Source organism: Ursus americanus, chromosome 1, assembly GCF_024610735.1.
Source record: "Ursus americanus isolate L20-20 chromosome 1, mUrsAme1.1.p, whole genome shotgun sequence".
In the NCBI taxonomy this organism is placed as follows: Eukaryota; Metazoa; Chordata; class Mammalia; order Carnivora; family Ursidae; genus Ursus; species Ursus americanus.
This window is the reverse complement of record NC_142127.1, coordinates 54,466,384-54,490,992: the sequence shown is the minus strand read 5'-3', so window position 1 is coordinate 54,490,992 and position 24,609 is coordinate 54,466,384. Positions and strand designations below refer to the sequence as shown.

General features: G+C 33.3%; 1 protein-coding gene across 4 annotated transcripts in view; it reads right to left on the bottom strand.

Moving 5' to 3' along the window:
- Positions 1 to 24,609, bottom strand: part of AGPS (alkylglycerone phosphate synthase) — a 204,373-nt gene that overhangs the window by 84,778 nt on the left and 94,986 nt on the right. For all 4 annotated transcript variants that reach the window (XM_045806173.2, XM_087861651.1, XM_045806171.2 and 1 more), the window contains 5 exons: positions 19,457 to 19,546; positions 8,020 to 8,110; positions 5,806 to 5,926; positions 5,636 to 5,710; positions 1,332 to 1,403 (listed from right to left, as the gene is read on the bottom strand). In XM_045806173.2, the coding sequence (XP_045662129.1) occupies positions 1,332 to 1,403; positions 5,636 to 5,710; positions 5,806 to 5,926; positions 8,020 to 8,110; positions 19,457 to 19,536 (439 nt within the window). In that variant the 5' untranslated portion in view covers positions 19,537 to 19,546. The remainder of the gene's footprint in view (positions 1 to 1,331; positions 1,404 to 5,635; positions 5,711 to 5,805; positions 5,927 to 8,019; positions 8,111 to 19,456; positions 19,547 to 24,609) is intronic.

Genomic DNA, 24,609 nt, shown 5'->3' with positions numbered 1-24,609 from the left:
ATGGATCTGAAAGCAATGGGATATGGCTCCATCCCCTGGGCACACTCAAGTGACGCCCCCAGCAATTTGTGAAACTCCAAAAACATGATTAGAAAAATTCTAAACTAATGATTACTCTGGAGATATTGCTTAAAAGAAAAAAATACCCTTCCTATTTCAACTAAAGACACCTTACCTTAACTATGAGATTCATTTATCATTTGAAATAATATATTGTCATACAAAAAGACTTCAATAAATTAGAACATAAAAAAGTTAAAATTGCCCAGATTATATAATATTCAAACAAATTTATATGTTAATGATGAAAAGGTGATTTTAATATAGAATAAACAATATATACAAGTATATAAACAATGTACTCCTGTTTTCCTTGAACATTTGTTATCAAAGGAAAAATGTTTTCTTGATACCAACATAAAATAATACCGTTTAGTCCTTAACCATCTGTATTACCATATATCAGAGTAAATCCTTAATTGGTATTTCCATGTGTCTTGCATAGAAAACTCTTGATACAAGTAAAATTTACAGGAGGTGCTGATCTACAAAATTCAGTTTACTTTTACAAGATGAAAGACTGTGAACTGTCAATTAAGAACATGCCTGTATCAGTAAACACTATTTGCTTGTCACAGTCATTTGAAGTCAGAAAAATATTTCACTAAAAGTGGCACTGTAGTGCCTTTTTTTTTTTCATGAATTCAACTGAAAGTATCAGCTGAAGAAGGAATCTGGAGTTCCTGATTCGTTTGGGGTCCCACTTCTGTTCCATCAATGTTAATTCAATCAGTGAAGGCAATTTCCTTTGGCTTGTGTAGGTTATTAAAAGAATGTGGTTGATAAAAGATCAAGATATCAAATTTGTCTTAAGATGCAAAGCAATGTTAGTTTTCCACATTAAAATGTATTACTGATCTGGTCATCACTGTCCTAGTTGATCTTTCACACTGCATAGTGTTCCTTCTCAAAAGTGTATATTGGGTACATTTAGCCTCTGAAAAATAACATTCTCTCCATAAAGATAAAGGTTATAAAGTAATTACTAAAGTGGGAAGATTTTCTTATTTAAGCATTAAGTTACAGCGTCAACTAGGATCTGTATGTTAAAGAACCCACGAACAACATGTCTCAAACAGTTCAGACAGAGAGATCTACTCAAAAATGAGCAGCATAAAACAAATTTTTCAGAATAACCATATCAAAATTACAAGAATGCTTGCTTTCAATGGGATGGCACAAATATTTAGAATATGAATAATTTAAATTAAAAAAATAAAAATAAGAAACACATTTACATCATATTAAAATTCAAAAGGCATAATACCTACCACCAATTGGTATGATACAAAGGTTATATTTGCATGCTAGATTCACAATCTTAACTACATCATCATGGCATGCTGTTGGAAAAAAAAGGGAAAATAAATTAATCACAGGGATACAAATAAAATCTGGGTAACCCTGCAAAGTAAGGGTCCATGAAGTTCTTTAGTGTCTAAACTTTTTCTTCATTTATTCACTCATTAAAACACATTAAAAAGCTATATTAAAACAAAATATTTATTATTTTTTTAACTTTTCATTTTGAAATGGTTTCATACTTATAAAAAGGTTGCAAAAAAGGTACAAAGAATTTCCTTCATTAAGCAGCCATAAATATTAACATCTTACATTTTCAATTATCAAAACCAAGCAATTTACTATTACATAATACTCTTAACTAATCTACAGACCTTATTCAAATTTTGCCAATTATTCCACTAATGTCCCCTTTTCTGGACCAGCCAATCACACACAGTATTTAGTTGTCACAGCTCCTTACTCTTCTTTATTTTTTTATTTTATTTTATTTGACAGAGAATGAGAGAGAGAGTGCACAAGCAGGGAGAGCAGCAACAGCAGGCTTCCCACTGAGCAGGGAGCCTGATGTGGGGGCTCCGTCCCAGAACCCTGGGGTCATGACCTGAGCCGAAGGCAGATGCTTTACCGACTGGGCCACTCAGGCACCCCTCCTTACTCTTCTTTAATCTGAGAGAGTTCCTCAGTCTATTTTTTTTATTTTCATGGCCCTGACACTTTCGAAAAGCACTGGTCGGTTATTTCATAAAGTATTTCTCAATTTGGGTTTCTGCCTCCTCATTATTAAATTCAGGTTACACATTTCGGCAGGAATTCCACAGAAGTGATGTGCCTTTCTTCATGAGTTCCATCTGGAGGAACATGATGTACATAGGTCTCATTTCTTTCATCATTTGGTTATAAAGTATCTGCCAGGTTTTTCTACTATAAGAATACTATAATTAATAAGTATCTTGTGGGGAGATAGTTACTCTAAATACGTTTCTCATCATACTTTCACCCACTAATTTTTGCAGCCATTGAGGATTCTTTATTCTGTTTTTTAAACAAATTTTTAAATGTTATATATAATGTGCTACATATATTCCTTTCTATTGTACACAACTAAAGTACTCTTTATCAGAGTAAAAGCTATATGAGTATCAAAAACCTGACAACAGAAGATTTTAAATACAAGACACAAGATGCTAAATCTCAATTTGACTAGCAATAGAGCATTAAGCCACAGATTCACATGGCAAAGAAACTATCTGAGAAAAATAAATCTCCTGATAATACGGAATGGCAAAGAAGAGAAAAAGACTTGAGGCAAGGAAACTATGCAAAAATCCAGTATTACCTTGCTAAGGGCTTGAAAGGGAAATTTAAGGATGTAAACCATACAAGTGACTATCCATTTATGAAAGTAAAAATACTGTCATAAAAGTTATCATTCTCTGGTTTGTTTAAAACTAGATTATTTGTACTATTCCAATTTTTAATGAAAATCCATTTTAAGCTTTCAGATTAAGCTTATAAAAATTACTATCTGTGGTAAAAATTTTTTACTAAGTGGAATACTAGTTGATTAATAATTAATAAAATACCCAAACATGACTGTTAAAATCCTTTAACAAGGCAAAACTACTTCTAGGATTTTCGCCTAATCAGAAGATTTTTTTGACCATGTTATCTGACACAGCACTCCCTCATCCCACTGCTCACCTATACAGCTCTCTACTTTCTTACTGCCTTTTCTTCCTAGCACTTATCACCACTCAATACATTGTATATTTATTTGCTCTTTTTTCTGTCTCCTTCCTCACTAAATTGTATGGCACCTGAGAACAGATTTTTGTTTTGTTCACAGCTCATCCTCAATACCTAGAACAGTACCTAGCACATATTTTCACAGGCCTAAAGTTTTGGTATTTAAACAGCTAAGAATAATGCATAAATACTAAATTTAATAAGTGAAATGATTTTAAAATACGTAATTGTTAAAAGAGACTTTATTTTTATAAGCATACTTACCACAGACAACATATATGAGTGACTGACTACTTGTCCAAACTAAATGAAAGGCAGAGATAGTCACACTGTGTTAAGGGTCATGGTGGTGACAAATCCTGGTTTAAGGATGACTCCAAATCATAAAAATTACATACAAGTTCTTATGCTTAGACAAGCCCTAGACATCCTATTGGAGCAAATATAAAATTCAGATTCAAATTATAGCCAGACTTAAAGACATCTACAAGGATAGATCTCCTAGGTACATGTATATATATGTGGGAGGAGTGTGTGTGTGTGCGTGTGTGTGTGTATTCAAACTGCAAGACGAGACAGCCACCTTCACTCTGTGGAATACTCCATTGTCTTCAATTGCCATATCGTCTCAAAACTTGCCCTTTTGCAAAGAAAAAACCTGAATTTTATCACCAACAGAAAATTTACATTAAAGTTAAATAAAGGTCTCAGAGATCTGATAATCTCTTGGGCGGCGGGCGGTGGGGGCAGGGGGAACCAAAACACAACTATTTCCAAGGTGTCATTATACTGGAAGATTCAACAGAATAAAAGTATAAACTTGATTTGGGCACCTATACACTATTCATATAGACTCCTGAGGTATGGAACATGATGGTAAAGGGAATATTTTAGAAAAACTAACCTCTCAAGAGTATATGGGAGGCTTGGAGGAACAAGAAACTTGAAGCATAAGAGAGAACCTTGTAGGCTATTAACACAAATCCAGCTATGCATTGATACAGGCCTGATTTGAAAACTGATATGGAAAAAAAAAAGCACAAGGTTTTGAGGGAACTGCCAAATAGGACGGATTTTACAGAACAAAGAAAACTGTGCAACAACAGACTAATTCTGCATGTTTCCTAAATCTGGATCTTTAGAAATATTTATATTTCCTAAAGCAAAACCTACATTTTCATTATGGTAATTTCTCAGTATTTTAATAGTCAGACACATGAAGAAAATACCTAGAAGGCACGCTTGAAGTTCTACTCAAGATATATCAAAAGATGGTCTATTAAGGTTTCCTATGGGAAATGAAAACTAATTAATTTTGCTTTCATTTTTTCCAGTAAAAAAATGGAATGTATCTTCCCCAAATCTTGCTAAAGAAGTAGCCTAGGGGCGCCTGGGTGGCACAGTCGTTAAGCGTCTGCCTTTGGCTCAGGGGGCTCAGGGCGTGGTCCCAGCGTTCTGGGATCGAGCCCCACATCAGGCTTGACAGCTGGGAGCCTGCTTCTTCCTCTCCCACTCCCCCTGCTTGTGTTCCCTCTCTTGCTGGCTGTCTCTCTCTCTCAAATAAATAAATAAAATCTTAAAAAAAAAAAAAAAAAGTAGCCTAAAGCTACTAAAAGAATACTGGAGAATATACACCACAAGTATCAGGAAAGTAATTTAATCTCAGCTACATATATATGCTCTTGGATTTTCCTCCCGTGTATGTCACCTCCCTCCTACCTCTATATTAAAGTATGATTTTCTCCTTCAGATACTCCCTGTAAAGTAAAGGGATCATATCTAAAAACAGATGAGCCAATTTTTTAAAAATAAACCCCATCTACTCCTTTAATAGAATCTGAAGAGGAAAAAGGACCAGATCGCTGGAACTTTTTTTAAATGGTAATTATGGACAGTAAGGTACAATATACCAATTCCGCTTTAAATTTTCTACAAAAAGAGATAGGTATAAAATCACATATATAAACATACTGACTGCCTAATCATCAGCAAGAGCAAAATAACAACACAAAGCTCATCTATCCTCTATCTCAAGCCAAAATCATGAATGATATTAATTTTTCAGAATTTAATTATTTATATCGAAGACAATGGGTATCTTAAACAACTTGTTTCACCATTTGGACATAATGCTTTTTAGGCCACAAGCTGATATCAACAAATTACTGCAACGAATTTGCAGGAATCAATAGTTAAAGAGTTTCTCTACCTCTGAATATATCATTGATCGATACTAATTTCATTAAGCTTTCAAACTAACCACAAATCATTTTTTAACTGACCTCCCAATATGATATTAACATTTTAAATGAAGTTTTGTCAACAACAGCAAAATCAATCATGAAAGCCAACAGGTCAGTATGATCAGATCAAGAAAGAATTATATGACTTTTGGTAAAATTTAAAAATATGGCTACCTGTACTTTTTACAACTCCTATGATTTGAAGTACATATTTCCAATACCAAATTTATTTAAGATTTCACAATACTAAATTAATGATACAAAGGAAAAAAAGGACTTACTTGGCCATAAAACTATATCAGGAATTCGCTGAAACATTCCTTCCCTGAGCAAAAATATCTCATGAAGACAATGACCTGTTTTGCGGTTTAAAAAAGAACATGTAGAAACATCTTAAATTATAGGAAATTTTAAAATTAAAATCAAATAGTGCTTATATAAAGTTGCTTACCATGAGCTCTAAATACTCGATCATCTGCTTCTTGTGAATATGAAATATTAGTTTCTTTAAGGTCATGAAGAAAATCTTCATTTACAATAGAAGGAGGTGTATCACTTGGATTTAAGGATGCCTAGAAAATAAAATTGGTTTCTTTGACTTATTTCTAGAAAATAAATTTTGAATACCTGGTTAGGGAGAGTGACCATAAAATGTAAATTTTTAATATCCAAATTGAGACAAAAGCATGAGAAAATACCAAGTAACACATATGGAAACCAACTCTGTGACAATAATAAATTATAAGTGGTCTGGTTAATCACATTCTGTAAAATAAGTTATAGAAGCCATATGTTTCTTCCTCTTTTGCATCTATGGCCCACTTTTTTTTGTTTCTGAAGATTGCAATCAAGAACAGAGAAGATGGCAAAGTCTCAAATTTTCATTTTAGATCAAGGAAACTGGGGGAAAGCTACTTAACTTTTTTCATCAGCTACGTTTTCACCTGTAGATAAAATTTACCATTTCTTATACTTCAATTACTATTTTAAAATGATCAACAAGAAACCTCATAATAAGTAATAGGTACATTTTCACAGAACTGCTTTAAAACTCATAACATAATTACAATTTGATACTTAATTTCAACTAATAGGTAAGCTGGAAAAAAAAATCTTTAAAGCTATGCAACACTGGGGAAGTCACCCAACTTCTCTGGGCCTTGGCTCCTTCATCTGTTAAATGAGATCATCACCACTAAATTTATACAGCCACCATAAGGAACAAAGGTTAAATGTCATAATTTTTGTGAAAAGCACCGAAAACCTGCCTACCATATAAGAAGAGTCTGGCCAAATCAAATCTGCTATTAAAAAAAAACAAAAAACCCCTATGGAAAAAAGAAAATATAAGAATGTGTAAAAAATATATATATGATATTTATATAGTGTTATTATCTTATTAAAGGGTCTATATTTAATATTCAATTATATGAGAAATATTTATTGAGTGTGTGTTATATGCTAGGCACTATTCTAGGCCTTGGGGATACATCAGTGAGATAATCAGGGAAAAAAATCTTGACCTCAAGGAATTTATGCTATAATGAAAAGAAATGACCATAAGAACCCCAACAAAACATACATATTACTATTTTGTTATTAAAAATCTGAAAGGGCTCAAAATCAGAAAAAAAAAAAAGTGCATGTAAAACTGGTGAAATTTCTGAGTATGGTATACAGATTGCATCAATGTAAAAAAAAAGTAACTACAAATAGTCAAAAGAAAGAATTAAGGAAATAAAAAAAAATAAATCGTTTAGGAAAAGTTGAAAAACTTTGGTTTAGGAGAGGTAAGAATTAGTTATTAACATAATTTACTTAGTATAACAAAATGTAACTGTGGACTTAGAAATAAACTAAACAAATACTCACTGAATACCTACAGTCCTTAATAACATGTTGGATACAGTAGAGAATATAGTATAAACCACAGTCCCTGCACTTACAGAACTTATATCCAATTTAGAGGGACATGCAAAATACCATGCCATAGCAAATAATAAATTAAAAAACCCATAATAACATAAAGAAATGCTATTTTGTTAGTTTGATATGAATACAGTTTAAAGTTTTTTAACCCCAGCTTAAGAAAAGTGAAACTACATGAACAAACTATCACTCATATCTTAATCAAATTTTTACTTTTTTGTAAGTCTTCTAATATTCTAAATGCTTTGATATTAAATGTAATATTACATTTTTATTTTGAATTATCCTATATTAATACTGGATTACTGTCAGTCCATTAAATATCCTAACATTAATAGCAACTTATAATACTTTTGTAACAGTCTTCCCACAGAATTAGTTCATTTGCACTTCACTACCACCCTATGAAAGGTAGAACAGTTATTGCTCTCATTTCTCAAATTAGGATAATTGAGGCTCAGAGAAGATAAAAAGTTTACCAGACAAATCTCAGATAAATTCTGAGATTAGGATCTAGATCTGTGATGCTGAAAAGTCATCCCTAGAAAACCTAGCAAGGCCAATTAAACCAGTAAATTTCTTAACAAAAAAAAAAAAATCACAACAAATGCATTAAAGCAATTATAACAAATTACAAAGATAAATCTAACTGATTTGGGATTAAACACATGTCCAAGCACACAAAAACACACCCACACAGACTTAAATATATTAGTAACCATTCTTATTTGCTTACTTTAGAGGTAGTTTTATGCTCCAGACTTACTCCAAGGGTATTTTGGATCCAGTCTTTAAAAGTTGGTAAAATCATACCACTAAGAGGGTACCTAAGATTATAAAGAAGATAAAACATTAGAGTAAGGAATCTTCATTTAAATTTAAATCTTAGCTTTGGCTTCTAGTAATGGTCAAGTAGTTTCTATCATTAGCTTTGTAATGTCAAGTAGTTCCCATCAAACCCCCCCACACACATATAACCATAAACTCTTGACAAAAACAAAAACAAAACACAACTCTGAAGGCAGTACAGACAGACAAAAGCAGGCAATAATAAGGGGTAGGGCGTGTGATACACTTATAAAAAGGAAACAGCATTACATGGGTTTCCAGAGTTTTTTTTTAATTTTTAAAACAGGTTTTAGACTGAGGGATAGCCCAGCTGGTACCATAAAAGGAAACAAAAATACAGAAAATCTCTTGTCTTCCTATCTTAAAAAAAACAGGAGGCAGTGTTTGCAGTGAACACAACATCTGGGAAGAGTATAGAGAAATCCCAGAAAAAGAGAGTCAGAAAGTGATGTATGTATAAACTCTGTTCAAATGCCTGGCTGACCTTGAATTACACACATATGGACCGGACTTGAAGCAGCCGAACTAAGCTTAAAAGAACTCGATTGCTCACCACCACAAAGGGAAATGGGAATTTGAGAATAGTCAAGTTAATTACTTGACGTTAAAAAAATTAATAGAGCTCCTTCAGAAGAACATAATAGAATACAGAGTTTCTACAATAGACCATTAACATTGTCCAAGATGTACTCCAAAATTACTAGACACAAACAAGAAACTGTAACCCATAATCAAGAGAAAGGGCAATAAATAGGGACCGACCCTAAGAAGATCTAAGACACTGGAAGTAGCACACAACCATTTTAAAACAACTATAACTATGTTAAAGGACAAAAGGGAAACTATGTTCCCAGTGAGAAAGAAAAAAATCTCAGCAGAGAAACAGAAACTGTAAAAAGAAAAAAAAAGGAACTTCTATAATTAAAACTCTTAAAAATTCATTGAATGAACAGAAGGGCAGACTGGAGATGTCAGTGAATGTACAGATAAAGCGATAAAACATATAGAATCTGAAGAGCAGAGAAAAGGATTGAAAAAATAAACAGAGCTTCAAAGACCTATGGAACAATAGCAAAAGACTAACATATATATAATATACATAACATACATATAGAGTCCCTATATGGGAAAAGGGGGAACAAAAGGAAAAAGGAAAAAGAGGAAAAGGAAAAGGAAAAGGGGGGGAAGAGGGAAATGGAGTAAAACAATATTTGAAGAAATAATGGCAAAAAGTTTCCAAAATGATGAAAGACATACATTTCCAAATTCAGGAAGGCCAGAGGACACTAAAAAGATAAATGCAAAGAAACTCACACTACACACATCACAGTCAAACTGCAATTTAAAAGAAAGACAGAGAAAAAGAGGGAGAAAGAAAATGTTAAATCTAGAGAAAAATGACACATTGCATACTGTAATAACAATAAAAATTATGACCAGCTTCTCATCAGAAACAGTGAAGTCCAGGAAAAAACTGAACAACATTTTTAAAGTGCTGGAAGAAAAAGAATGTCAACCTAGACAGAATTCTGTATCTGATGAAAACATACTTCAAAAATAAAAGTTAACTAAGACATTTTCAGATGAAAACTGAGAGAACCTGGTGCCAGCAGACCTATACTGTAAGAAATGCTAAAGTGATTTCTACAGGCTGAAGGAAATACAACACTTAATATAAACTGAAATCTTCAAGACAGAATAAATAATAACAGAAAGAGTAAATATGTGGTTAAATATAAATGACTATTTTTTTTCTTAACTTCTTTCCAAGAATACTTAAGACTTTTAAAAATTCTATCATGGAACTAGAGAGTATTATGCTAAGCAAAATAAGTCAATCAGAGAAAGACAATCCTATGATCTCACTCATATGTGGAATTTAAGAAATAAAACAGGATCACAGGGAAAGAGAGGAAAAAATAAAACAAAAACCAGAGAGGGAGACAAACCATAGGAGACTCTTAATCACAGGAAATAAACAGGGTTGCTGGAGGGGAGGGGGCAGAGGGATAGGGTAACTGGGTGATGGACATTAAGGAGGGCATGTGATATAATGAGCACTGGGCATTCTATAAGACTGATGAGTGACAGACCTGTACCTCTGAAACCAATACTACATTATATGTTAATTAACTGAATTAACAAAAATATAAAAATAGCAAAAAAACAAAAAAAATTCTATCACTGTGTCATAGAGTTTATGATGTGACAACTATAAAAAAGAACACGGAACAGTAAATAAACCTATAGATTTGCAAGGTACCTAGATTTTACACGACATTATACAAGAAATTTAAAACATACAAAAGAGCTCTACAGAGTAGGAAGAATATGAAAAAAACTAGATTTGCTACTCAGATTTCGTTTCGTACATTTTCCATCTCAAGCCTTAAATAGTTTATATGAACTATGAACATTAATTTATATACACAAAAAATCCTAAATTTTATATATATAAATATATAAATATAAATACAAATATATATATGAGAAGATTGATGCAGAAAACTCAAGTGCTTAGAAATCCAGCTTTCCAGTTTGGGAAATACTTGTCAGTGGTGGCAAAATATTAAATAGCAATAGTGATAAAAATAAAGAGATAAAATAAGTATCCTACCCTAGATTAGTGTAGTGAAGAAGGCTGATATGCAAACAATAATGATCCAATGTGTTATAACAGCACTAATATAAATAGCTCTCTGAAAAGACCAAAACAACATTTTAAAATGTGTATTTTAAAACGGACTTTAAACTTTTTATTTAAATAAACACATAGCATTATCATGTGCCAGGCATTGTTCTAAGTGTTTTATGTATATTAACTTACAATAACGTTATGAGGTTGGTGCTGTTATCCCCATTATATAGATGAGGAAGGTAAAGCACAGATATTAACCTAAGATGTTAAGTAACTTAGTCAAGGTCTCATAGCTAGTAAGTTACAAAACCAGGATCTAAACCAGGGAATAGGGGTGCCTGGGTGTCTCAGTCGTTAAGCATCTGCCTTTGGCTCAGGGAGTGATCCCGGGGTCCTGGGATCGAGCCCCGCATCAGGCTTGCCGGCTAGGAGCCTGCTTCTTCCTCTCCCACTCCCCCTGCTTGGGTTCCCTCTCTCGCTGGCTGTCTCTCTCTCTGTCAAATAAATAAATAAAATCTTTAAAAAATAAAATAAGGCTTCAGTCTGTGCTTTTAACCACTATACGATGCTGCCTTTCATCTGATTCTTCCCTTACTAGCATTCCAAGTGAGATCGTTATTCTAAAATTCTTTATGAATGATATTTATAAAATCATGGTACCTATATTCAGTAAATCTTTTCACTATAATGTTCCTGCAACTTCTCTACTCCCCCAACAGAATGATGATGGGACAGCCAAATAAAACTCTATTATAGCTGCTTTATTTTTGTTTGATTTTATAAATATTTTACTTATAAAATATTGAAGTATGACATACATTCAAAAATATAGACAAATAAATGCAGAGCTGAATGAATTTTTACAAAGTAAAACCTCCCATGTAATCAGCATTCAGATCCAGAAACAGAACACTTACCAGTACCCCAGAAACACTCCCCTCCATGCCCTTTCCAGGCACACTGCCTTCCCTCACACGAAAGGAGTAATTTTGACTGTTTCTGAACTTTATATAAATGAAATCATATAAAATGTACTCTTTTGTGTTAGCCCTCTTTTGCTCAAGTATTATATTTGTGAGATTCCTCTACGTTGATACATGTTGTTAACATTCATTCATTTCCACGGCTTAATTCCACTGTGTGGGGACAGCACAATTTCTTTATCCACTGTACAGATGATAGACAATAGTGTTATTTAGTTTTTGATGCCCTCAAGGACATTCTTGAACTTGTTTTCTGAAGAATGTATCACATTTTTCTGACGGGTATATAACTAGACTAGAATTTCCAGGCCATGGTCTATGCATATGTTCAATTTTAGTAGATATTGGTAAGTAAGTTTTCCAACATGTTTACCACTAACAATGATATATGGACTTACTCCACATCCTTCCCACACTTGGTGCTGTAGTTCTTTTTAATGTGAAACATTCTACTGGTAATCTCTTAACCATTTTAATTTGAATTTCACTGGTTATGTATGGGTTTGAATTTCTATTCATGTATCTATTGTCCATTTGGATATTCCGTTTTCAATGCCAGTTCATATTTTGCTCATTTTCCCATTGGGTTACTATTGTTTTCTCATCAATGTATAAGAATTATTTATATATTCTGAAATCAAGGATGTATGTATTAAATATTTTGTCTTACTTTATGACTTGTCTTTCATTCTCTTAAAGGAGTCTTTTGATGAAAAGAAGTTTTATATTTTAATGTTATCTAATTGATTCATCTTTTTTCCTTTATAAAAGTTAACACTTTTTGTCCTCTGTTTTTTGACAACCTCAAATTCAAAAAGACATTCTATATATTCTCCTAGCAATTTTAGTTTTAGCTTATACACTGAGGTCTACGATCTATCTGGAATTGATCTCTGTATCTGATAGGAAGTAACATCAAAATTAATTTTTTCCAAGATGATAGTTTAAATGGCCCTATAGCAATCTTTAATTCCTCTGTGTGTGTGTGTGTTTAAATGGAGAAAAGAAGAAATACTCCACTGGTCAGTTTCCATTCCAGATCAAAAAAACAATTTAAAAAATAATAATAATTAAACTAATACTGACAACAAATCAGAATAAACAATAAATTGGTCTTAACATCTATGTGAAGAAAATTATTTAAAAAGTTCAAAGTATAATGTTTGCTCAAGGTTATTTCCCACTCATTTCATCAGAGCTTCAGTACTGGCAAAGCATTTAGCAACTAGCCTCAAAAGATTACTTTGATTTCACAAAGATAGAAATTTTAAAAACCCAGTGGTAGTATATAAACTCTGTACCAAAACTAAATATATATTTATAATAATGCAGAATTCAATATTTTAAAAGCTGGTACTAGGCCCCAACCAAAGGAATGCTTAATTGGAAGTGACAAAAAGCACCCATTTTGTCACGTAATTTTAACAGTTACACAGCAAGGGTTGAGTGGGTGTCACTCCTCAAGTTAACTTCAAATTATACAACAAAAATCCTATCCAAAATTGTCAAATCAGTCTTTACATAAACATTAACAAAACAAAAATGACAGTGGAAAGGAAAAAACATGAAGAACATATACGTTTTAATCAAACAAGTTTCTTTATGTTAAAAAAATCGCAAGTGCTAAAAATCAAACTGAAATGGTATGTTTGAAGCACTGTATTATAATACCTTTTTCATAAATCTAAAGAAATTGAAATAAAAGAGAGTATGGGACTCATAGTTAAAACACCTACAGATATTCAGCATATAAAATCTTCATTTCAACTGAGGTAAAAGTACAAATTCTAGAAAGCTGGTTATTAACAGATATGCCATTGTGTGTTAGTCATGTCCTACAAAAAGACCAATTTGGAACTATCAGGTTTTAATGCTGGGTCTTTACATGTTAAATGTACAATTAATTTGGGTCTTCATAAAATATATTAGACCCTTGATATTCATGACAGAATCACACTCAGACCTTTGTGAATCCCTTAATTCACATATAACATTATCCATAAAATAAAAGTGACCACCTTCAACATACCTGAATTAATAGATATAGAGTTGGTGTTATTGCCGTGTGTAAAATTTAAAATTACATCCTACCATTAAGACAAACACAATATATTTTCATATCTGAACGCACAGTGTTTCGGACTCTGAAGAAGTATCTTGTGTGGCAGAATATTTGATTTAAGACTTTGCTTCCTTACTGGGGTGGCTCAGTTGGTTTAAGTGTCTGCCTTCAGCTCAGGTCACGATCTCGGGGTTCTGGAATTGAGCCCTGCATCAGACTCCCTGCTCAGCAAGGAGCCTGCTTCCCCCTCTTCCTCTGCTCCACCCCCACTCGTGCATGTGCACTTGCTCACTCTCTTTCTCAAATAAAATCTTTAAGAAAAAAAAAGAAAAACTATGCTTCTAAAAAAAAAGACAAAAAAAGACTTTGCTCCATTATCTACAATTCCTGCACAGAACATACAGCTCAAAAAATCATGTCAGAATGTAAACATTTCAACTGTACTTTTTCTTGCAACTAATGCTCTGGGATTTGAAAAACAGTAAAGGAAGCCTGACTTAATAATCATAAAGCCTAGCATACTGCCAAGGGTTCCAAAAATCTCAAAAAATATCATGAAGTAAAAATGAAAACTTTGAAGTTAAAGAAGTAAATTGACTGAAAAGAAACATTATTAAAAAAGTTAAAGGAATTAGAGGTTTTTAATTTAAGAAATAGTCATGTAATAACTTGATTATTACATTACACTAAAATAATTTAGATTTACTTTCAAAACTATAAATTAAGCATTTAACACTCATAAGACTGTACTGAGCATTGCAGGACACAAAGAATTGGTATTATAACACTGTTCTTAAGAAACCTACAATCTAAAAAGAGAAAGAAAAGAGAAGAAAAGAAAAAAGAAAAGAAGGAAGGAAGGAAGGAAGAAAGGAAGGAAGGAAGGAAGGAAGGAAGGAAGGAAGGAAGGAAGGAAGGAAGGGATTTACAACCTAGTTTAGTCAAAGCTACAAAGACACTTGATTGGTAGGATGAACATATGGGCAAGAACCATGCAACATTTGGCAGAAATATGATAAGAGAAAAGCCAGGTACCTATAACAATTATTGAAACAGGGTGACTCCTGAATGGATCTTTATCACGACTGAAGATGAGTTTGAGAATTTTAAGAAATGGTTCATATTGTAAAATATAAGGAGAGATCAACTCACCACCTTCCCTGAGGACAGAATTAAACTATATAGTAGAAGATACAGAACCAGGGGAAGCATTCAAGACCAAAGAATCACTGTGTGGAAAGAAAATTCTTTGAACATAAATATCCAAGAAGGAAGTGCACATCAGGATTTACTGTGACTAAAGACAAAGTACTCCCACTCTGAGGCAGTGCACAGAGGCAGTAAAATGTTAGTAGAAACAACCATCTATCCTCAGAGTGAGTTCCATAATAATTGCTAAGCAATTTAAAAATCTTTTTATAATCAGACAAAACTAATGAAAAATTATGCCACTGAAAATATAAAGCACAACAAACCCAAACAAATTCTCTCCATTTAAACACTAGCTTGTACTTTGTAAGCACCAATTAATGCTTAATACCTTTAAAGTCAATGAATAATGACACTTTTCAAAAATATTAGTTTGGAGAAATGTGTAGCATTAGCTCTGAAGTACTGCCTTCTGCTGTTTAAACCCAAGAGGACTCAACTGAGCTCTATCTAGAAGGAGGTAAGAATGGCAAGATAATAAACCTAAGAATTTATAACCTGACACATTGTAAATACGTTCAGAAGATAAGACTGGGTTCAGGAAAAAACTTCCGATTTTCCCCAAAGATCTAAAACAGCTTATAATAATTGCTTTTAATTTAATGGCTGGAGCGCTCGATTCGGCAGCACATATACTAATTCAATGGCTGGGTTTGAAATGTCAATGTTACCCTCCCAAAATATACAAAATCAACCACATTTGCTTATAAAAATTTACCTTTTCAATCTCTTTGGATCAGAAATAAGGGAATCCCCATAAATTTTCATTGAAACTCACCCTTGGTTGCTGGCACCTAAGAATTCCCCTTTTTCCCCCAGCTCTGTTTTATATCTCTCTTAGGATATTTTATTCATGTTTTCTATGCAGTTACAGAGAACAAAAAGTCTATAATTTGTTCAGTCCACTACAATGCCAGAATAAAAAGTCTTTACAAAGAATTTAAAAAATCGTCCTCACAATCTAATATTATTAATACAAAAGGGTGAATTAATACTGTTCAGCCTAATCAATGTTTTCTTGTAACTCATCCTCTCTAGTCATAAATTCCATTTTCTCTTTTAAGAATATCACCACCTTCTTTTGCTTCTCCACTGTATCTTTCAGTGGAAAAGAGGAATTTCTGTCACAGGGTAATTTTTTACAATATGACTAACTCCACTGTGCTAGTGCACAGCAGGTAGAAGGCTACTATAAAGTGCTCTCAGAGTTTGGAGAGAAAGCAAGATCAATACGATGGATGAATATGCTTATCTGCAGAAGCACAGTACAATAAAAACAGCACAAGAACAAAGCTCAAAAACACTTGGGTTTTAATCCCAATTTCCTGCTGAACAAGTGACTTCAAATAAACTATTTAACCTCGCTCATCCTCAATCTCTTAATTCTTTTAAGAAAATACCACTACCCATCTTGGGGTTATTTTAAGATAATTCAGTAGGCACTCAATTAAATAATAGCTATTACTACCTTAAAGAATGTTTAAATGTTTTCTGACAAAAACCAGAGAAATCTACTAATTCAACCATTATCCCTAGGAGGCTAGACTAAATTTACAGAAAGCTACAATCCAATTCAATCTGGTTTATTATCCTGTCTATGACAAGGTAATGATACTTCTGTAATCACTAAAATGGGAACTGAATATTATTCAATCATCGGTTTTAGTTATTAAATAGTTTATGTAGTACATATTTAATCCCAGAGCATTTAAATTCCATTTCTGTATTTGGAGAATTGTCCTCTAGATGAGTCTAAGTGAGAAGCCAAGGCTATCTTCCACCAAAGCAAATGTGCCCAACATCCGCTTTACGGGTCTCCCTTGCAGGCTCTGCCAGTCAGATGCACCCTATTCTCTTTCCTTTTCTCCCACTGGACCTGATTCAGGAGTTAATGCAAGAAATGAAGTCTTTAAGGAACTAATTCTGGTTAGAGTGGCAGGAGCAGCAATCTTCCAAAGTCAGAAGCCAAACAAATACATTCTCTGGTTCTATTACAACCTAGATAAACATCTCTCTTGAGACCACTCTCTTGAGAACACTAAATCCCCTTTACTCTGAACCTATGCTCTCCAAACAATATATTTTATATTTTATGTCCTATATATCTTAATATCACGAAGGGTGTTAACAAGTACTCTATACACGGAAAAAGGAATAATCTAAACATAAATGAATACACCGGGGTTCTAATGTTTTTCATGAGTATATCTTGAGTGTGGCACACATGTCAGACCTCTACAATCTGATCCTCTCTGTGAAAACTGACAAATCAAGAGCCAGAACACCTGAAATAAGAACCAGATTCTGAACCATGGCACTAGCAAAATATAATTACTTGTGATATTTTGTGACTGATTATTCATTTCGCATACAAAGACTTCCAACACAAACCACTAAATAGCCCTACAGTGTTCTACATAAGTCAGTAGGGGTCTAATGCTTTCAGTGGCACTGTGCACAAGTGACAACTTGCCCCCTCCCATAAAATAAAGATGCCATACTTTCAAGGTCCAAAGAGAGAAAGAAATGAAGACAGTGTCAGAGAGGAGAGGAAGTTGATTTTCTAAGTTCAGAAGATTTACTCTCCCTACCCGAGGAGATTTTGCAAAGCCAGGTTTTAAATAGGTAAGTTTCTACTATATTAGACATTATTCCATTTAAAACACAAAACACTCAACATCTAGAACACTGGTAAATTTAATTTTAACCAGAAATTCCTTCTACCTGAATTACACAATTTCTCAACTAAGCCTCCACCAACATGCTGCCCAGTCACACTTAAAGATGGGAATGAGAATACAGGTATTTATTTTTCCTATTAAAAAGCAAATGTCAAATATACATTTCATACCTTTATTAAAATTAGTTTCTAATTACTATTCCTAAGGTTTTGTTTCAGGTACAAAGTATGTTTAAGTCAGAAAACTGGACTGATTATGTTGCCAAGAAAGAGAATTTCTCCAAGGGATAAAACTTTTCTCACTGGTATTTCAATATATTGATATACCAAAAATATTAACCTAAGCATATTATGCCCAACAGATACTAAGTCAAAGCACAATACTGGAACAGATTTGAAATATATCTGATCCAGTTGTGTGTGTGTGTGTGTGTGTGTGTTTACCTACTCTCAAGTTTTAATTTATAGACCCTTCAAATCTTAGCATTTGTATTCACTGTCCTTTCAAAAGTTAAATCAAAATTCAATAGACAAACCACCCAAAACACCAACTTTGGTAGGGTCGGTTCTTAAAATCAACTGAGAACTTATTTTACAATTCTGTCTGCATCTGGAACAATAACAATACAAATATTCTTTAGAATTCTTATCCACACATTACCAAAAATATTTCAGAAATGTGAAAGTTACCACACAAATGATTGTTTTCTTCATCACTTCTTCCCTAATGTATCTCAGAAAACTAATTTTACTTTACCTTTTTTAAGATTTTTTAAAGATTTTATTTATTTATGTGAGAGAGAGAGTGCGAGAAGGGGGAGGGTCAGAGGAAGAAGCAGATCCCTGCTTAGGCGGGAGGGAGCCCAATGCAGGATTCAATCCTGGGACTCCAGAATCATGACCTGAGCCAAAGGCAGACGCTTAACTGACTGAGCCACCCAGGCGCCCCAGAAAACTAATTTTAAAAATACTATTTATGAGGTGCCTGGGTGGCTCAATCAGTTAAGGGTCTGCCTTAGGCTCAGGTCATGATCCCAGGGGCCTGGGATCAAGCCCCACGGGCTCCCTGCTCAGCAGTGAGCCTGCTTCTCCCTCTCCCTCCGCCACCCCTCCAAACCCCTCCCCAACCCACTCCTATTTGTGCTCTCTGGCTCTCTCTCTCTCTGTCAAATAAATAAATAAAATCTTTTTAAAAATTAAAAATTTAAATACTATTTATATTCACAAAGACCTAAAATTGTTCATGTTCCATAACAACCACACCCAAAAGTAAATTCCCAGTCCTAAAAGTGGAGTTACTTTGAACAAGTCAATGGTGTGGAGATTGGGTGGTAGGATGACTATAGACCTTTTTGGATCCTGAGTCAAACAAACTACCTGTAAAACGGCATTTTTTAGATATCAGGGGAAATGTGGACTGGCTAATCAGATATAAAATTTGTCTTATTTTGAAGAGTATGATAATGGTACTATTATGATTAGCTAATACTAGGTCCTTATATTTTTAAAGAAGATATATGTAAATATTTAGAAGTGACATGACAATGCCAGAATTTAATACCACAGACAAAAGAAGGAGCAATTATGTCAAAATGTTGATATCTTTAAATCGAGGGAGGAGTCATCATATTACCCTCTCTATTTTTATGTATGTCTATTATTTAAGATAATAATGTTTGTTATTTATGTTAAAAATTTTTTACAGAAAGAAAGAGGGAAAAAAAGGAACAAAAGAATAAACCAACCAGTTACCTTTTCCCAGTCAACTCAACTTGGCCTTTCTTATTGAAGAAGAACTTGGAATCATTATATCCCCATCCATTCCATTTCATAACTTCTTGCCTAGTAATAATAAAAAGATATATGTTAGACCTATGCTACACATCTCATTACTAACAGTATATCACTGATATTAACTTCCACAATCATTTAAAAGACCTTATCCCACTAATAGTATATCAAAACGTCGATGTATTAATATTTTTAAATACAGAATCACTCTGATGAGCACCTGCTTCACAACACGAAACAACTAAATTTAATGCATTCAGGGGCGCCTGGGTGGCACAGCGGTTAAGCGTCTGCCTTCGGCTCAGGGCGTGATCCCAGCGTTGTGGGATCGAGCCCCACATCAGGCTCCTCCACTAGGAGCCTGCTTCTTCCTGTCCCACTCCCCCTGCTTGTGTTCCCTCTCTCGCTGGCTGTCTCTATCTCTGTCGAATAAATAAATAAAATCTTTAAAAAAAAAAAATTGCATTCAAAGGAAAAAAAAAAGGAACAAGAGAAAAATATAGAGTATGCATCAATTTGTATATGTTATTAGTTTACATTATAGGATGGCCTAAGAAATTGCAATTAAAATAAAACTTGAGTAAGAAGCAAATTCTTGCATATATTAGAAAAATCACAATTATTTATCTGCTATGATGCAAAAGACCAATTTACAGAGTAAGTTCACTAGTAATGACACTCGTAGTAGCAGACAGTTAATAAAATAGATAAAATAAAATCTGAGAGCTGGGTTTACAAAAATTCTAAATCCTCCAACTTCCATATAACTACCAATTTCTATCCTGACCTACATATTAACATAACAATTAATGACTATACCAGTTTTTAGTATTCTAAAACAATATGGTATTTTGATTTACCAAAATGTTTGTATTTCATTGTCTTAAAAATCATTTTCATCAGAATCAAGGACTCAATGGGACGCCTGGGTGGCTCAGTAGGTTAAGCAGCTGCCTTCAGCTCAGCTCATGATCCCAGGGTCCTTCATCGCAGGGAGACTGCTTCTCCCTCTGCCTGCCGCTCCCCCTGCTTGTGATCTCTCTCTCTCTCTCACTCTCCTTCTGACAAATAAATAAATAAAATCTTTAAAAAAAAAAAAAAGACTCATTAAATTTTGAATATTACATAAGAATAGATAGGTCTAGGCCTGTGCAGAACACAATAAGCAACCAAACTGAAGTATTCTATCAGTATTTATTACGTTTTAGCATGGTGCCCTAGTGTATCTGGATAACAAATTTTATTACAAATTCAATTATGCAGTCTATGATGAAAATACTGGAAGAAAACTCTTCTCTATACAGAAAGTTATTTGCTGCGTTAAAATTTCAAAATATATCACAAGAAAAAAATCTGTAAATATGTGTGGTGATGGATGTTAACTAGACTTATTGTGGTGATCTTTTCACAATATATACAAATTTTGAATCATTATGTTGTACACCTGAAATTAATTACATGTCAGTTATATCTCCATTTTTTAAAATGTCAAAATAAAAAAAGATATACTCATTAGAAAGCATTCTAATTCTCTGTAATTCCCAAGGAAGAACAATACATCAACTGACAAGCAAAATTTTTATTATAATCATAATTCTTCATCCAAATCAAGGACTTTTCAAACAAGTGGAACACTAACATAGCACAACTGAACCAAGTACAGGTCATTAACTGGTCTCTACCTATACATAAAATTTTAAAAAAAGAAAGTAGGCATGCTCTTTTTAAAACTATGGTTTGCTATCAATAAAAACTCTAGTCCCTAAATAAAAACAAACTGTTCAAAAATATCTCAAGAGTATCAATCCAGAGATTGGATTTATAGATGAGCCTGTTATGAGCTATCACCCAATGTTTTCTTCTGATTTCACATTCCCACCCCATTGCTGAGGGAGGTTCTGGAAGAGAGCTTTTGGGAAAATCTCTACAGAAAAACCTCATGGCTAATGTCACCACAGACTTCCCATTTTCTTAAGATTACATTTTCTAAAAACCAATTAAGTTATCATCTGCTTCACTTTTTTCATAATTATATTCTCTTGAAGTAAAATTTACTTAATATTTTGTATTTCCATAATAATTTATATGAGGATGATATGTGCATTTTAGTTAACATTTTTATTTAATGTTCTATAATATGGCACAAATTTTTATTTGTGAATTGTATTTTATTAGTGAATTTAAACATTTGTCATGAAGTCTGTACTCTATAAAACAATAGTTTGGTGTTACACAAAATAAATGAAAAATACCAACATACTCATTTTGCTTTGGTATTACAATCACTAGAAACTGGGAAATTATTTCAGTACAGATGTTGAATTTGGCATGTTTACATAGCTTAACAATGAGAATCATTTTCCTTAGAATTATGTTTAGAATTTTAAAAAATTATTCCCATATGGCCTCAAAGTAAAAAGTGAAACCTGATTACATGTGTTCACTCTTAGCACTGCACAAGAAAAATGAATCAAGGGAAGCAGGAAATATCTGCTGCTGTGTACTCAAAAATGAAGAGATTTACATTCTGAAGAATCACGAGCCTTAAATTTTCAGTTGGGTAATAGCCTAAAGAACTCCGAAGTCTTCAACTATAGGCTAAAGGTACTTTTTTCTCTCTTTTCATCTCAACTAGAAATCTCTGCCTATGATATTTATATATCATATATATATATATATATATATATATATATATATATATATATATATATATATATATATATACCATTTATATACCATTTATATACCATTACCATATTTATACCAACTTTTGGAGCCTTCCCAGAAGTTGAAATGTAGGTATTTGTAATCCATTTGTGTCCCCCTAACAGTGTTATGTTGCTGAAAATAGCATATATTTAAAATCTAGGTTACCCCCAAATCAATCTTCTGATATCTTCAAGTACCCCACATATTATATAAAAAGTAGGCGAATTTCCTAGATTTCTGGTATTAAACTTTTGTACACAGGTATCCCCTCAAATTACTAATATATTTCATGATAGTTAAACACAACTTTGTGATTACATTAAACTTTCAAAATAACTTCTCATACAGAAAAATATAATGAGTAACCTGAAGGGAATTATAGCATTAACATTTTAAAAGTTAATAGTAAGACTTTACAGTCAGAGAATTCTAAAGCTAAAAAGATCCTTAGAAATCACCCAGTTCAACTGCTCATTTTTCAGGTGAAGAAACTTATGCCCAGAGTAGCACTCATGACTGCACAGCTAAGCTAGTTATGAGCATCATAAAGTGAACCCCCCGTCTGTGAGAGGCAATATCTAAAACCCACTAAGTCATGCCCTCAAGTAACCAAAATGATTTAAAGGAACCTCTCTTTCATCACATCAATATTTTTCAAAGCACTATTCCATGTTATCATTATAGTCATTCTTCTGCACTTGACATTTAAAAATCAAGGACTATGGTTGTGTGAGTAAGCCCAATGCCCTTACTTTATCTGTAGTATAATGAATTCTGGCGATCAGAATAATGATCCCAAAGCATGGCAAACACTAAAATGAAGAACGATCAAAGAATCATCAACATTCCATAAGATTCAAATAAAATGATTCATCTTCTACTGACCCCAGAGATCAATTAACCAGACTGATCCCTCAGACTTTCTAATTCTTAGAACTAACTACACCAAATTTCATGTCTTCAAAATACAAGACCCCTCCCTCTGCCAAGAAAAAAGAAGAGTTGGATGCTTTTACTACATGAAAAATGAAAAAAAAGAAAACAAATGTTTTACACATTTACTTATCTAACCATAGTACCAAATGGCGAAGAAGCACTTTGTATTATTAGCTGGCGTAACAAAAGAAAATGAAGACATAACATAGCAACATGTATACACAAGGTGGCAGTATTCTCCCACAATATACATATTCAGTACTCTGAATCCCGCCCCACCCGTGCTGTTGTTTGCACAATTTTAAACTGAAATATTTAGATTTAACATTATTATTATGAAACCCAGAGATGCTTTCTTAAAAATGGGAGATACTCACTTTTAAGTCTGCATATACAGAGTCAGACTACTCCTCCTCTAATAATAATAAATTCCAAGTATCCTGATATAAATGCATGGTTTCTACCATTATTATTTCTAATTATATTTTTTCATTAGAAAATATGGAAAATGAAAATATGCTTTAACCCAATTTTATTTTGGCTTAGCAATAAATTCAGCTGAGAGATAACTAAACAATTTTTTTCCAATATAATTCCAATAATCAAAATTCTAATAAAAGATACTTCCCTACTTAGTTCAGATGAAAACCGAATTTTTATCTATCTTTTCCAGTTTAAACAATAAGAAAAAGATATTATGATCTCATAGATTTTATAAATAAAAACTGAAGTATGAAACTTAAGGCTTAATGCTGGATTTCTTTCTTTCTTTCTTTCTTTCTTTCTTTTTTTTTAAGATTTATTTATTTGTGAGAGACAGAGAGAGAGAGCTCAAGTGCATGCACGTGGGGGCAGGGACAGGGGCGAGGGACTGAGAGACTCTCCAGCAGACTCCCCACCCAGCATGGAGTCTACTGCTCGGCCTGATCTCACAACACTGAGATCATGACCTGAGACAAAACCAAGTTCGATGCTGGATTTCTAACTAACCATGCTCAGTATCAGAAAAATTCAAATTAATCCCATATGTAGTACAATATGTATAAGTAAAAAAATCCTTATTATCAGGTTGTGTGCTTAATTACCTCAAAACCCAGAAAACCTAAAGGAAGTGATGAAAGTGAAGTAAAAAAGTGTTGAGAAAGATACCAAGAATTTGATCAATAAAACAAATATATCCCTGAAAAGATCTGCTACAAAAAAATTCCTATAATTGAAATAACAATCCTACTAACTTCTTTTATTAAAAAAAAAAATTGAGGGGCGCCTGGGTGGCACAGCGGTTAAGTGTCTGCCTTCGGCTCAAGGTGTGATCCTGGCGTTCTGGGATAGAGCTCCGCATCAGGCTCCTCACTAGGAGCCTGCTTCTTCCTCTCCCACTCTCCCTGCTTGTGTTACCTCTCTCGCTGGCTGTCTCTCTGTCTGTCAAATAAATAAAATCTTAAAAAAAAAAAAAAAATTGAAGCGGA